This window comes from Falco naumanni, chromosome 19 (genome assembly GCF_017639655.2).
Source record: "Falco naumanni isolate bFalNau1 chromosome 19, bFalNau1.pat, whole genome shotgun sequence".
NCBI lineage: Eukaryota > Metazoa > Chordata > Aves > Falconiformes > Falconidae > Falco > Falco naumanni.
The window spans coordinates 3,792,794-3,808,578 of record NC_054072.1 but is presented as its reverse complement, the minus strand read 5'-3'; the positions used below and the strand labels follow the sequence as shown (position 1 = coordinate 3,808,578).

Genomic DNA, 15,785 nt, shown 5'->3' with positions numbered 1-15,785 from the left:
ATCCCCTCAGCACGATGCTAGACCTCCCCGCGTGGCCATGAGCAAGTTGTTCCCTCGTGCCTCAGTTTCCCCTGCCTGCAAAATGCCCCCCGGGGTCTTGCTCCCCGTAAGTGCTCCGGGATGCAGCCCTGGCCATCGGCAGGGCAAAATCAGCTCTGTCGCAGTGGAGCCACCATGGACATGCTGCAAGGAGGACTTGCAGGCGGGTGAATCCAAGCCTCCAAGAAAACCGAGTCTTAGATGAAAGCCTAATTAAAGAGCTAATTAAAGGGGAGGTCCAGCTAAGTGGCCAGTAGGCAGAGCTCTTCTGATTTATGGCTTTAATTTCAGTTTTGCTTTCCAAGAGAAGCGGGCTGAGGCAGCGAGCGAGGGCAAAGGTAGGGCAGGGATGGAGTCAGGCCGGGGCAGTGCCTGGTTCCCACGCTGCCACCCTACATGCTGCTGCCGCCGAGGGACCCCCCAGGCTGGGCACTGTGGTCCTGCTCCCACGCCAGAGCCCCTGGGGGACGTTGGGCCATGCCTGGCATCCCATGAGGGTCATGTTGGCAACCCAACCCCATCTTCAGGGGGTCAGCTCTATCCCATGCAGCTGGTGTGGACCCCAGGGCAACCAGATACACCCAGTGCTGGCCCAGCATCACCCCCCACATGCTGCCAGCAAGGAGCTCACACAGCCCCGTGTGCTCCATCCGTGCTTTATTCTGAAAGCTGCAGGTACTAAAGCTCGAGAACCCCAAGGTGCAGGTGGGACATGCGGGGGGTCAGGCCAGAAACGGGGTGGAAAGAGGAGAAAGGGGTGATGCCATCCTTCCCGGGACACCCAGGGCGAGCTGGGACACCGCTCGGGGTGTTACCCTCGGAGGGAAGGAGAAACCCCCTCCCAGGTTTGGAGGTGGAAGGGCTGGGGCTTCTGCTGAATCTGGGCTGGTGGAAGGGTGGGTGCATCCTTGGTGAGTCCCAGGGTTTCCTCCTGGTCTGGTGGCTCTGTGGTGCAGGGGAGGGGAGGCAGCTGCGCAGGGGGTGGCCGGTGCTAATCCTCGTGGTATTTGGTGAGGAACTGGGTTGAGGCCACCGGAGAGCCCAGCCGAAACTGCTCCACAAAGTTCTCCAGCGCCCAGGCACCTGGGGAGAGAGGGAGAGAGGGGCTGACCGGGGCTGGGAGGCTGCGGGAGGCAGGGATGCTCCGGGGCCCGATCCAGGCTGGGGCTGCACGCTGCATGCCATGCGCTGGCTGTTGCTCTGCCCCAGGCGCTGCAGACCACATCCTGCAAACAGCAGCAGGAGGGGAGGCACCGGGCTCTGCCCCACAGGGGCCGCGGGCAGGGAGCCAGGGGAGCATCCCCCAGGGGGGTAAATGGCATCAGCTCCCCTCGTGCCCCTCTCCGCCCCTGCTGACCTTTGGAGCAGACCTTCCCACAGCTTCCTATGAGCCCACCCCGGGGTGCCTGGAAATCCCCCAGCAACATGTGGGGAGATGGTAGGAGATCCCCCGGCTCCCTCGCTTGCATGCACTGAGCTGCTGCTTCTCAAACTGTCGGAGCCAAGGGGGGGTCTTCATCCCTGACCCCCCTCCTCCATTGCCTGCCCTGATCCGAGAATGCCAGAGGTCCGGGACCATCTCATGGCTGGAACCAGCCTTGGTTTTTCCAATGCTGAAGGTGACAGGGACACCCTCTCCAGGGTGGCAGGCAGGAGGGATTCCCTTGCACCTGTGGGCCAGAAATCCCCCTGCGCCCCACCAGGATTCAGTGTCCAGTGTGGGTCTGGCCCATGGCTGGTGGAGCACCCTCCTCCTTTCCCTGGGAATGACAGGAGCCGAGCAGCTCACCCTGCCACCTCTGTCCCTGCCTGACGGGTGGGACACGGCCGCAGTGTCATGGTGGGGGAAAGGGGCCCGTTGTTTATCTGAAACCCATCCTCCCCTCCTCTCCCCTTCCCGGCACTTGTCTTTAATGTCACGCTGCAGACTGGCAGCCCTTATCTGCCTTCGCATCTCAGCCCCAGCCAGAGCAAACAGTCCCCTTTGCTCTTGCAAAAATGCTGAGCAAAACCCGAGCTGCTGCATCACCCGCGCCAGACAGTGGTGGCTCAGCGTGGCTCAGCGTGCTGGCAGAGCCCACCTCCCCCCACCTGCCCCCCAGCACCGAGTCGGGCCCTGCTGTGAGTCACCCCACAGCTGAAAAGCCCCTGATGGTCTCTGCAGATATTCCTGGTGCTGGCACTGCACCCTGCGACCTCCCGGGATGTGGCTGGGGAGATGCTCCAGTGCCTGGGAAGGAGGTACCCAGGATGCTCAGGCCGGATGCTGCATCCCGACACTCTGGCTGGGAGGGGATGTTGAAATGCATTGTTGCATGTGGCTGGGGTGGTCCCAAATGTCCCCACATCATCACTGCCACTTGCTGAGGACCCAAACCAAGCCGAAGGCAAGGGCAGTCCCCGTGCTGCACCGGGGTCACCACTAGCAGGGGCACACAGCCACACTTCCAGTGGCTCTGGTTCATCACCACAGCCCAAGCCCGAGGGGGAAGATGCCCCCATGCAGGAGCTCGAGGTGGCTTTGGGTTTGCAGGCGACGGCTGCGAGCCCCGGCGCACCCCTGTGCGGGTATCAGTCCTCTCCATGTGCCTGAACACATCCATCTCCTAATGACATCCCGGCAAGGAGGGGCAGCCGCTCACCCCCCAGCTCCGGGGGTCCCAGTGAATGTGGTGCCAGGGGAGGAGGTCCCGTGGGGGGGATGCTCCCACTGCACCCGCAGCCCTTCGGCGGGTGCCTTTCATCCGGTGGGTTTCAAAGCACTCGGAAAAACCCGGGGGAGAGCGGCTGGTGCCTCGTGGGACTGGGGTGAGAGCGAGACGTGGCGGCCCCCCCCCCCCCGACTCCCAGGGGTGCCGGGAGCTGTCATTGATGTTGGTGAAGCCCCCGGAGAGGAGCGGATGAAAGGAGCTGGGAGAGGCAGAGCCGCTGCAGGGCTGCAGGCACCAGCCCAGCTCCCGCCGCCACGCGTGGGTCAGGGTTTTTCCTGACCTAGTTTCCTACCTGCCATCGCACCGGCTGTGCCTGTCCCTCTGGGGGAGCGGGGACTGGCTACAGGGAAAGCCCCAGGCACAGCCACTGGTTTGGCAAAGGGGGGTGATGCCCCCTGCCCTAGCTCTGGGGGTCTGCGCCCCCCCACACCAAATCCAACCCCTTGGGTGCATCCCCAGAGCAGGTGCCCCATCCCAGCATCACCGCCCGTGCACCCCGACGCAGGGTGACATCCCTCTACAAGCCATCCCGAATCCTGCCGCCACACCGGCCGGCTCCAGGGCTTGGGGACTGTGAGTCAGCAGGGCCGTGGAGCCGGGAGGGCAGTGGGGGGCTGGCCGGGAAGCCGAGGTCGGAGTGCCGCCATCCCTTCTCCCCACCAAAACAATACGACGTTTCATCCATGGCTTGGTCCGTTTTCAAGCTCATTTCCCAGAGGATTATATCATCGCACTTGGCTCTTATCTGAGCACCCGCCGGAGGAAGAGGAGCGCCCGCTGACACCCACACGTGCAGCAGCCGCCTGATCTCTGAGCACCAGGTGGGGAAACTGAGGCACGAGGCAGCTGCTGAGCTCCCCCAGCTTGGGGACCCTCCGGCCCCCCTGGTGATGGGTGCGCGGGGCTGTTTCACAGCCCTGCCATTGCATCCCGCCCCCCCACCCCCCCCCCCCGCAAATGACCCCCGCCTCCCCCCAGCCCTTCAGCGCTGGGGGCACGTCGCTGGCTGTAATTTATCAAACTCATCAGCGAGGCCGTTGTCCTTGATAGGAGCCCTGATGCTTTTCTGCCAAGATTAATGATGTCCCAGTGGAGGTAGGCGGGAGGCTGCCAGCTGCTTTGGTCACCATTAACTGACACCCGGGGACTTTGGCTGGGACTATGTGCTCCCCACAGCCCTTTGCCACCTCCCATCCGAGCCGCAGCCTTTCCCTCCCCGCTGGGGCCCAGTCCAACCCGATTTTCCAGCTGGGTGGATCAGAGGCGCCCAAGGTTGGCTCATGAGTCAACGCTCTGTGGCCCCGATGCGAAGCCAGAGGATGGAGCCACGGGGAGGGTGGCTGGCTGGGCACATCCCCGGTCTCTGGTCCCCAAAGGACTCACTGCTTCCCAGCGGCAACATTTTTGGGATGCACAAGTCCGTTCCCAGTTGTAAAATGGCTTTTGGGTTCAGGAGGAGGTTTGGGGATGCTGGGGAGCGTGTCCCCATGCTCACCGGAGCTGATGGGCACCCGGCAGCAGGGCACGGCAGGGTGGAAGCAGAGGAAGGTACGGCACCACCCGGCAAGTGCAATTAAGCCTCAAGATCTTGTGCTAATTAAAGTTCCCCCACAAAGAAAAGAAAGGAGATGGAAAACCAACGGTCTCCGTCCTCCCTCAGGCTGCAGATGGGCAGAAAGGTCCCCGGCACCTCCGTGCCACCCCGCCGTGGCTGGGGTTCGCCGGACACCCGAATTTCCCCGGCCGAGGGGGTTTCCTGCAGCTCGCTGCAGCAGAGCCCGACCCCGAGCTCGCAGCGGGTGCCAACGCCTCGGGATGCGCCGGGTGGCTTTGACATTTTACAGACCACAAACTATTATCTCGCATCTCGCCAAAATACAAACACGGCTTGTAACCCTGCTGGCTTGGGAGGGGAGCAGGGCGAGCGGGGAGGACAGGCTCCGCGCTGCCTGACAGAGCCCGTGCAGCCTCGGGGACACCCCAAGAACCTCCAGCTTCAGTCACAAGCAGGGACAGAGCCAGTGCCCTGTGACAATTCAGTTGCAAAGCTGTGGCACAGCCAAAAAGCGGAGTGAATCAGACTCCAGCAGAGAAACTGAGGCTCCCAGAGAGTTATTTGCCTGAGGTCGCACAGCGAGAGAGCCGGCTGGTGCAGGGATTGATGAGAAACACTCGCGGAGAAGGATCAGGGTGGTGGTGGTTTTGTTTTTTTTTTTCCCTGATGAAACAAATCTTTTTGCTCAAGAGCCACCCTGGAGAAACACCTCTGCTGTAAACAACTGATTCACCATTGTCACCAGCGCTGGGCTCACTGCGGGGAGCGGTGGCGGGGGGATGTGAACGGGCTGCAGCCCCCCTTGGCTCTGCCACTGCCAGCCTGGGTGCCCTTGGGCACAGCACCCGACCCCCTGCCCATCGGTGCCATCCCAGCCAGGACAGGTTGGACATCGGAGCCACCAGCCAGCGTGGAGCCATCCTCGCTCCCTCACAGGTGGTGCTGGGGGGAGATGCAGCACAGTTTTATTTTGATTACTCGCCCCTGCCCCTCGCTTTTTTAATTTCCCAGGGATCTGCACAAGGAGTGGGTCTCTCCAAGGAGCGGGGACGCGGTGGCCTGGGCAGGTCCTGGTTTAGTGCCCTCTTCTGGAGGCTCCAGCCTTTCGGCTCCGCCACCAGGCTCCTGCCACCCCGCCTGGCACGCACCACCTCCCCAGGATCGGTCCCACTTTGCCCAGGAGCTTTCCTGGTCCTGCCCCCAAAGCGCAGCCCATGCCAGGAGGGAGCTTCCCTGCAAACTGGGCTCTGTGTCCCCCGCAGCGGGCTCTGCCCGGGGACAAGCTGCCAGAGGGATGGATGGCATGGCACAGCGCTGGCGATACGCAGCACAGGGATGTAGCGCTGGATGCGGCCGGAGTGAGTCTGGGATGGGCCAGCACCGTTCCCTGCACCTGCCGGGTGCTCAGGTCAGGATGTCTCTCCCTCTCTGGCTTTAGCACCTGCTGACATCGGGTGCCACCATCTTCGGTGAGACGGAGCTATCGCTGCCACCAGGTGTAGGACAGAATAAAAGGAGCGAGAAGGGGCTGGTTTAAGGCCAAGCAAGATGGGAAACCTTTGAGCAAGGCTGCAAGCTGTGGCTGCGGCATCGCTGGGCAAACCTGCGCCTCTTGTACCGCAGGAGGAGAGGACCAAGCCAGAGCTGCAGCGGGGCTGGCTGAGTTCCTCACCCATGGTCTGCCGGGGCCAGGGTCAGACTCTCCTTGTTTCCCCGTGCCCACCCAAGGTGTTTGCTCCTCTCCCCCGTGCGCTGCCTTCGCACCACGGGGCCAGACCCCAGCGCTCAGCCCCGCAGGCTGGATGCGTCAGCGGTTCGGTTCATCCCGCTGCGGTCCCTGGGAACGGATTTATTTAAAACCCTTGAGACACCAAAATCTCACCCTTTGGCTGCTTTCAGGCCTCATGCCCTGCTTGCCAGCTGCCCTGGGAATTAAAGAGATGGGCTGCCGGTGGGTGGTGGTTCAATTCAGCAGCGCTCACTGGACAGGCCAAGCCTGTGATGCAGCAGTGAAATGGTTAAAAATAACCTTCAACCAACGACTTAAATAACAGCCTCCACCGAGGCAGCCGCAGCTGCGATGCTCAGGCATCGATATCCGCTGCTGTTTCAACGGGTCTTTCCCAGGGAGCCTGGGAAGGGTTGAGAAACTTGAGGATGGAATGGAGATGGGGTGGGGAGCACCCAGCCACCCGGGGGGATGGGGGCATCTTCCACAGAACGCGTGGGTAAGGTGGCTGAACCCTTTTGGCCATTAAATTTGGGGGCTTGAGCTGCTTACCCTGCTAGTAAAAGGATTTATCCAGAAAAAGCTCCTTGGTGGGTGTCCCAGCTTCCCTTCCCAGCCCCGGGATGCTGCAATGGGGATGTGGGTGTGTGGCCCCGAGTGACAGCAGTGGACCCCCCTCCTCTGACCACTCTGGGGACGAGGGGCTGGGGAAGTGCCCCACTCCACTGGCAGGGGGGTGGCTTCAATGCATGTCATTAAGAAGCAGAGCTAATGAGCCAGAAAGCAAACCGAAGGGCAGAAATAACCCGCAGAGAGACTCGAAGCAGCAGCAGCAGCCCGCTCTGGCCACGGGATGAGCATCACAGCCCTGTGCCGGGTGGCTTTGGGGTCTCTCCCTGCATGGGGGTGTGGGGACAGCGAGCACCCCGGAGCCACCCTGCTGCCGCTCGCCTTCCCCTGGGACCTGCAGCGTTGGTTAACGCCGCTCAGGGGTGAGTCAGGCCGGCGCAGACAAGATGCACCGACCTGACCTGCCGATCGAGCTGTGCTCATGTGGTCCCAGCTGGGAAAGTTTTGAAATTTCCCTTGTCGAGGCCATGTGAGCTGCAGCGCCCCATGCTCCAGCTGCACCCGCACCATCCGGGGAAGGGACCCACGCTTTGCATTTTGCAGGATGAGTCCTTGCCCACGGCGGGGCTACCCCTCGCCCCAGGGTGAAGCAGCGGGGATGGTCCCATCGTGTCTTGGGGGTCTGGGCTGCTTGTCTCCATCCTTGCCGGGGCAGCATTTCGGGAGGCAGCAGCCCTGTCCCTGCACGGTGCTGGGCGGAGGGGAGCTGGGAGTTGTGTCAGCCCGGTTTGAGCAACCCTTTGCTAAACCATCGCCACGGCTGATCCTTATCTGCATGCTCTGAGGTGGTGGTGAGGCAACTCCTGTGGCACGGGGAGGGGGGGGCGACGTGCCAGCAAGGACTCAGCCCAATTTCACAGCCGACGAGATCTCTCCCTGCTCCTGATCCCGCTAGCCAGGCCGTTACCAGCCATTTTGCCGAGGGTTTCTGCTGCCTTGCAAGGAGCGATTCTATGATTCCATGACTCAACGCCCCAGCCATGTCCCGTGTAAGGATTTAAGTCCCTTTGCACCAAACGAGCATCGTTGCACCAAATGAGCATCCTCGCACCAAATGAGCATCCCCAGCCTGGCACTTTGGGTATGTCCAGACACATGGAATTATCCGTACCCCCAGGAAAGCCCCTCAGGACACGGCGTGGGGCCAGGAGCGACGGCATGGCAGCTGCTTACCCAGCGAGACCCGCTCCTCGGGGCTCAGGGCGATGGCCTCGTGAGCTGGCTGCTCGTACAGGCGGAGCTGGTAGCGGTGGTACCCGCTGCGGGGCGGTGGCGTGGGCCGGACGTAAGCTAGGGATGCAAAAAGATAACAAGGGAGCATCCTGCCAGTGGTACCCACTTCCCACCATAAGCACCACCTGGCTCCAGGTGGGGATGGGCTCTCCCGTGGAGCGCTGTGCACCGAGGCCCCTCACCACGCGTGGGGCTGGAGGGAGAAAGCGCTCAGCCGCTCCAGTGTTTCACCAGCGAGAGCAGCCGCTGTGCCCCCAGCAAACCTGCCCCCTCCCTTATTGCCGCCTGGATCCCCCCCCTCTGCCCAGGGGCCAGCTCCTGTTTTCCCTCTCCTGAAATAACCTGCCCCCAACCTCCCACTGCACCAGCCACCGCCCTCTCCTCCTCCTCCTCTTTCAACTTCAGAGCCCCGGGGTGCTCCTTGCCTCCGTGCCAAGGGCCTCCTCCTCTCCTCCATCACCCTCCCCACCCCTGCACCATCCCCACTGTGCCCCCTCCCCACCCCCCTCCGCTGGGTGCAGCATCCCTTGGGTATGGCCATGCTGAGGGGGACAAGCCTGAGACCCCCAGCACCCCACCAGTGCGTGGCACCTCTCACCCTCCCAGCTGCCCCGTGGGGTCTGGGGTGCCTGGCACATCACTGGCTGGGCTCCAGCTGCCGGGCATTGAGGTCCTCCAGCACCCAGCTTTGGTGGAGGAGGGTGCTCTTGCGGTCGAAGCAGAGGGTTCTCAGATGCTGGATGGCTGGGGTTGTTTCCTCACCTTGCTGCAGATGTTCAGTGCGCAGGTGGGCACATCCCTGGGTGCACGCTGTGCTGCATGCATGCATGCATGCCCTTAACCCAGCCTAAGTGGGAGCCAGCAGCGCACAGCTGCCCAGATGTGGGGTCTGCAGCTGGTGCGAGGCACAGGGGCATCAGCACTGGCTGGTCGTCCCTGGGAGAGGGACATCCCTGGGGAGAGACCCCCAATGCAGGGTGCTGGCAGCCGTCCCTCACCCTTGGGGGGGGATGGGAGGATGTGATGCTGAGGGACAAGACAAGCCCCTCCAGGACTTGTTCACCTGCAGCTGGGTGAGCCCCTGGCCCCTCTCCCCCGCTCCCTTGGGGTGTAAACTCTATGAGCCGCGTCTGGCCTGTTCTGAACTGAAAGTCTTTGTTCGTGCAACATCACAGAAGTTGTTGGGATTCACCCGCTTTTATCTTGTGTTTTTCTTTTTGATTGTTATTTCCCCCCCTCCGCCCCCTTTTTGCACTGGTTTGGAGCTCATCCAGCTGCTGGGGAGTTTTTTAACCACTTTTGCCTCTAGAAAAATAAGAGAAAAAGTGGCTCCTATTTCAGACAGCGCCCAGCTGCACCCTGCGGGAGCCCCTCATGTCCCTCCCTCGTGTCCCTCCGTGCTAGTCCCTGCCGGGCACTGCCAGCTCTGCCACCGCCTCCTCACAGCTCCCAGCCTGGGCTGCAGGAGACCCCCTCCCCACGGCGGGGGCTGCACTCACCCGTCAGCACGCGCCCTTGGATGTCCCCAGTCCGCAGATCTGCACCCTGAAAGGACAAGAAAAGTGGGGTGAGGTGCTACCGGGACCCTCAGGAGAAAGACATGGCGGGGATGGACACCCCCCAGCTGCACCCGCTTCTCCCCAGTGATTTGTTTTCCAACATTTTGGGTGGGTTTTTTTTCCTTGCAAAGGTCTTTAGGGAGCAAACCTTTCCGGGGGACATGGCTGGGCCTGGGGGAGTGGGAAGGAGCATGTTGGGGGCTTTCCTTAGTTGTTTGGGATTTACAGGCTCCAGGCATGGTGCCCTGGAGCACAGGAGGTGCTGGCACCACGCTGTCACCCACAGACGGGGACCATCAGTGATCTGGTGATCTGGACCAGTGATCCAGGCTGTTGCACACCGGGAAAGCCACACTATCCCCGTTACAAGCCTCGGTGCTGCCTGGCACATGGGTATTTGGGAAGGGTGAACCGTGCTGGCTGGGAAGTGGCCAGCAGCGGAGGATGGTGGCAATTTGCACCAGCGTTCCCACGGCAAAACTTCGCTCCATCATGGTGGATTTGCTCTCAACCAAAACTCCTGCCTGGCAAGTAAACCCCACCACCCGGCAGGCTTGGCTCTCCATCCCTGGCCTGGGATGCTGCCCTGGAGGAGGGAGGCTTTGCCGAGAGCGCTGAGCATCCCACCAGGACTGGATTAATGGCAAAGGGACAACGGTGGGAGCTTCGGCCGCATCCTGGCCCTGCACATGCCACATCACCTCTGACCTGCTGTGCTATTCCTGGCCGGCCCCCACCTCCCACCGATGCCGCCGCCAGCGCTTGTAAATCCTCTCCTACAGCACCCGTTATTCCAGTCCTGCCCACACACGCGCCGCTGCCAGGGCTCCTCCGTCCCAACCTGCCCTGGGAGTTATTACCCCGAAAAAAAGATGTATCAGATAACTGCAAGCAAAAGTGCACGCAGGGAACATGGTCGGTTCCCCGGCTCTTTGGGATCAAAGCTTTGCTTTCTCCAAAAAGAAACCTGCTTTGCACTGAGTCACGGCTGTGACAGCCTCCTGCGAGCTGCCTGTGGCTCAGCAAAGGTCACTGACAAGCCGAGTGCCCGCTCCGGTCCCTGGCTATCAGCTCCCCGACGTTGGCTCGCCACCTTGGCAGCCAGAGCTGAAAATATCCCGATGACAGAGAGGTGATGACTAAGATTTTGGGCAGCGACTGGCACGTTTGAATGCCTTGGCTCACGGCGGGAGGGGAAGGCAGCACGCAGGCTGCCGGGGGGAGAAGCACCCGGGGGTGTGCCAGGGGGGCACGCGAGGCCGTGGGGTTGCACTGGCTGCTCTCTCCCTGCCGAGTCTGCCCAGATGTGCGAGCACAACCCGCCCAGATGTGCACGCCATGCTCGCTCCATCCAGCTGCGCATCACCAGCCCACCTGCACGTGCATGCCCGCTCAGCCCAGACGATCCCCGTGCCTCCTCCACCCAGATGTGCACATCTGCCCTACCCAGCCGTGCGTGCCCAGCCCCTCCAGCTGTGCCTGCTCCCCCAGCTGTGCCGCTCTGGGCTGCGGGGCCAAACTGGCAGAGGCAGCTTGTAGCAAACCCCAAGCTCGCCATGCGGCCGGGCTGGCTGCCAGCCCTCGCTCTTCAAAGGCAGGGACCGAAGCTTTTTTCTGCTCCTGGTAGGGCTGCTCCCGTGCGGGGACCTCGCTGCTATTCCTGGCTTTGCCATGGGCTTATCGGGAGAGGCTGGGCCTCCTCCCTGTTTTCCTGCCTGCTGATGTGGGTTGCCTGCTCGTCCTGAGATGCAGTGGGTTCTGGCTAGCCCGGGGGATGGGAGAGTCAAAGGATAAAGCTCCTTTTAAGAGGCGAGAACAGGAAGAGGGCGGGAGGGAGAAAGTAGGGACGAGCACTGTAAACCCTGCCTTTTTTCTTTCTTTCTTTCTATTTTTTTTTTTTTTTTTAATAGTAAACAGCTATTCTGGAAGCAAGGGAGCAAACTGCGGGAGGGGATGGCAGGGTTGGGCGTGCAGGTCCTGCTGCCTCCCCGGGGGATGAGGGGACCTGCAGCTGGGGAATGGGTTTTTGCTAGTGTGGGGGCAATGGAGAGAGGAATCAACCCCCCCTCCAGCTCATTGCTCCTCTGTTGAAATGCCAGCAAGGGCGAGGGGAGCATCGCACGCCGGCGGCCCCTGAAGATCCCTGCCACGAGCAGAGCTAATGGACGCTGATGAGCTGCCGTGTTTATTAATGCCCTTTTATGAGAGCATTAATAGTTCCTAATGACACCATTTGAGCTTCCCAGCCTTTTATCTTCTCTTTCTCTCTTTCCCCCACCGAGGACACAAGTGTAGGAGGTGGAATTGGATATTTCCACCCTCCGGTCTGTGCTGTGTGGTGTCAAGTGCTCGTGGGGCACGGGATGCTGCTGGGGTGTTTGCGCGGAGACCTGGACAGCTTTAAAAATCTGTGCCACACAATTTCTGTGCCAGGAGCTCCTCTCTGTGCTCTTTTCCTTGGCCAAAAGAGTGGAGAAAATTATTCCCCCCCCCATTCCTGACAGCCCTTTGCCAAGCCAGACACGGGCCACACCGGCAGATTGTGGCCAGCCCTCCGGTGTTGCCTGCTGCACGTCGCAGCGTAGGGCGGCGGGGAATAAATAAATACAAATAAATTAAGAAGGCAGTGAGTCACATTTTGTTTTCCTCTTGATCTTTTTTTTTTTTTTTTTTTTCCCCCTTTCCTTTCTTCCCCTTCTCCAGAACGTGTCTGATCCCATCAGAGAGGAGGGGAAAGGGATAGGTGGCGAGCGCGCCAGCGATTCGCCCGGGCGAGGACGGAGGGTTATGGAAAGTGGGTGTGGGAATCGGCACAATCGCTGGCAGGGGACCAGGACAAACAGATGACGGATGGGACCCAGGGCTGTGCAGCAGAGCGGGGCTGGGCTGCCGCCGCCTCGCCAGGAGCATGCCCCAGCCCGGCCCCGGGGACCCTAGGGACCCCATGGGACCCATCCGGGTGCTGGGGGGCACGTACCATGGGGCAGTGGTCGAGGTGCCGGCCTGGCAGCGTGCTGATACGATTAACCAACAATTAGCCAAGTGGGGAAGTTAATCCCCAAACAAACAGGGCTCCTCCTGCGCTGCTCGCTTACGGCACGCTAGCTTGACGGGGGGAAGGCGGCTTCAAAGCCGGCACAGCCAGGAGCCCAGATTTGTTATTCTCTCTTTCTGTGATCTTTATAATGAGGTCAGGATTTATGAATTGGCTCTTGGGAGCGCAGGGGAGCATCCCGGGAAGGGCAGAGCCGGTGTGATGGCAATCCAGCCTCCTGCAAGAGGAGCGGAGGCTTGAACATAAAATAAAGGTACAAGATGCTAATTGCAGCTGGATACGGATCTGTTCAACCCTGTCCTTGCAGGGAAGGTGCACACTTCGGTTTTTCCTCCTCTCCACCAAAGCCAGGACCAGTGGTGAGGATCGCTCCCACCCCAGCCCCCAGAAACGTTCAGGCTCATCCTGCTTTCCAACAAAAAGCATGTGAGAAAAAAAGAACCGGTCCAAGAGAAACTCTCCCTCCAATTATTTCGGCATGGAGGGAGGCCATGAGAGAGCAGGGCAGGGCCCGGCGAGCTCCCAGCACTCCCAAACTCTGGCATTTCCCAGCTCAGCTGCCCGTTTGCATTTTAGTTCACTTCCACGCCGATCCCTGCGCTGGGGCATGGGATGGTCCCGATCCGCCCCGGCTCGCCCACGCCACGCCGACCCTCTCCCTGCCGGCACAGCTCCACGACCACCCTTGCTTTCCCGAACACCGTCAAGCTGCGGTTTCATGCCCGAAGGAGACTGTCAGCTCCTACCATGCAAATTCTGTTTTTATGATAAATGTCACATCCCGTTATGCCAGTGTTGTTATGCCACTGAATCGTTGTGTTCTTTCCATCGGGAAAGGAATTAGAAAGAGAAAATACAGGGAAAGACATGGAAGGAGTTCGTGGAAGAAGATCGCACCGAGGTGGGGATGTCACCACTTGCTAGAGAGATGCCTGTGCGCCAGGAGGGGAAGGGCACGGTGGGGAAGGGTCTTTCCCAGCTACTGTATTACCAGAACAGTGATTTAACAGTGGATTCCCAGGGCTGCGAATGACTTAGAGCAGGCGATGGTGGGAAGAGACCCCATGGGCTCAGGGCAATGGGGGCTTGTGGGGAGCAAGGATGCTCCCCAGCATCCCCGGCCTGGGATGGCCCCGTATGCCCAAACCCACCTCTGCACCCGCTGCACCCGCACACTTCGGAGGAGAGCAGAGCCCCCTCCCCACTTTCTGCACTAGAAATGCAGGGGTTTGGCTGTAACAAGGTTGCAATTTTTGGCATCGCAGCAGAGCCAGCCGGTATCAGCATGGTATACCATGCACACTCTGGCTGCCCAGCCTGCCCACCACACCGGCTGAGCAGGAAAATCAGGAGGGAAGCCGGGAAATTGAGGATTACGGATGCCCTGACACCCCACACGTGCTTTTGACTTCCCAGCCCTTGTGATGCAGTTCCCTGCACCCCTCCTGCTGCTCCCTGGCATGTCCCAGGGGTGCCTGAGCACTCTCCTGCTTCGTCTCCATGTGCTCAGCCCCAAGCTGGGAGAACCACGGTCACCTTGCTGCAGAGAGGCTGGGGGCTGCATCCCCGACGCCGCAGATAAACCCACGCCGGAGCCCAGCAGAGCACCCAGAGCCGGATCCCATCGTGTCCCAAATCCAGAGAAACCTCTCCTTCCCGCTGGAACCAGACCAGCTTTCCCAACCCCAGATGTTATCCTCAGCCTCCTGCTCTCTGGTGCTTCCCCGTAGCCCCAGTTCCCGGATCCTCGGGATGACTCAGGGCCCTGGGCTTTTGCTTGGAGCCAGTTTCACTCCCTTGATGCAGCTGGAGATGTGGCACAGGTGACCCTGGACCTGAGGCAGAAATGATCCCCAGCATCTCACCACCACCGAAAGATGGATACCCCACGCCTCCAGCCTAACTTTCTGCCTGGCTCTTAATTGTCCAGCTGCTTTGCTTTTCGTGTGTGCAAATGACAGGAGATTAATCTGCTGCTCCAGAGCCTCCTGCTCCTCTCGGCAGGCTCTGGCAGCGCACGGTCCAGCACCGTGTCCCTGGGGACCTGCCGAGCTACACGGGGCCAGATACATGCCATCACCCCAGCTTTGGCTGCTAATCCCCCGTCACCCAGAACCCAAGCCCATTATTTTAATTCCCTTTAAATCTCCTGGAGTTGCACCATTCCGGGTGATATTTGCCTTGTTCATTGTCAGTCTGCACATGGAAGTTTGATAAACTACATCCCAGCTACACGCGGGCACGGAAAGAGTTGAAAAGGTGCATTTCTTAAGGCAGATCCAGAACCTCGGCGGGTGGAAAAGCTAAATCCGGGTGGATCGGTACCGCACAGCCGGTGGATCTGCCTGTTTGTGGACTGACACAGCTACAAGCACCGAAGCCGGGTGTTTCATAGCAGCATCACGCCAGGACGCTGTTTCTCAGTGGGCACTCACCGCCAAAGAGATGGTGCTGCACAAATATACACCAACGTACTACCCAGCCTGACCCCCCCAAAATAAACTGGGGCTCATTCGAGCCCCTGGGAAAGCTCACTTGGAGTCCCCGGGGGTCCCCAAGGAGAAGAAGCAGCTTGAGGGGTCCCGTTGCCACCCTTGGTCCCTGAGGGATGCACCGCTCTGCTCGGGTTGGAGCAGGATGGGATGGCCACGCTGGGATGTCACCGCTCTGACAGCCTCTGCTCCAGCTCTCCGGGGTCAGCATCGCTGACGATTTACCCCGATTGCTTTTAGGGTTATTAGGTAGCGATTACAGCTTCTTGGCGTGGCCTGGCTTTTCTTCTAGATCGCTATAAAAGGGGAAGGCTACCATAAAAATATATTAAAAAATAAATATCGGGCACGGTTGTAATTTAAATTAATGCTTGTCTGATACACCCTTATGCCCCAGGGAAGGACATGCTGTAGGGTTATTAAGTAAGCAAAATAAACATAAATCACCTCGGTGTTTGGCTCTTTGCAAGGTTTTTTAATCTAGGAGCAGGAAAGCAGCAGAGACAAAATGCTGCCTTTAATAACTTGAACCATTCAGGATCCGCACGTTGCAGAGACCTTCGCTGGGCTCCTGCCTCCCTCCTAGAATCTCAAGGCTGGTGTTTCCAGTGCCAGAACATCCCATTTCAAAAGAGGGAGGCTCTGCTGGGTGGATTTCCAGCGAGCGACAGATACCTGCCTGGTTTAGGCGTTGCTGGCACACACGCTTTGCCTATCTGCACCTTTCCCTAACGATCTAGGTGAGGGGTCCAAGCCAGTGGGGTGGAGGCCGTGATGACACT

General features: G+C 60.2%; 1 protein-coding gene across 8 annotated transcripts in view; it reads right to left on the bottom strand.

Annotated features, from left to right (window-relative positions):
- Positions 1–679: 679 nt before the first annotated feature.
- PEBP4 (phosphatidylethanolamine binding protein 4) overlaps positions 680–15,785 on the bottom strand; it is an 80,439-nt gene continuing 65,333 nt past the window's right edge. For all 8 annotated transcript variants that reach the window (XM_040618046.1, XM_040618044.1, XM_040618052.1 and 5 more), the window contains 3 exons: positions 9,397–9,442; positions 7,838–7,954; positions 680–1,122 (listed from right to left, as the gene is read on the bottom strand). In XM_040618046.1, the coding sequence (XP_040473980.1) occupies positions 1,031–1,122; positions 7,838–7,954; positions 9,397–9,442 (255 nt within the window). In that variant the 3' untranslated portion in view covers positions 680–1,030. The remainder of the gene's footprint in view (positions 1,123–7,837; positions 7,955–9,396; positions 9,443–15,785) is intronic.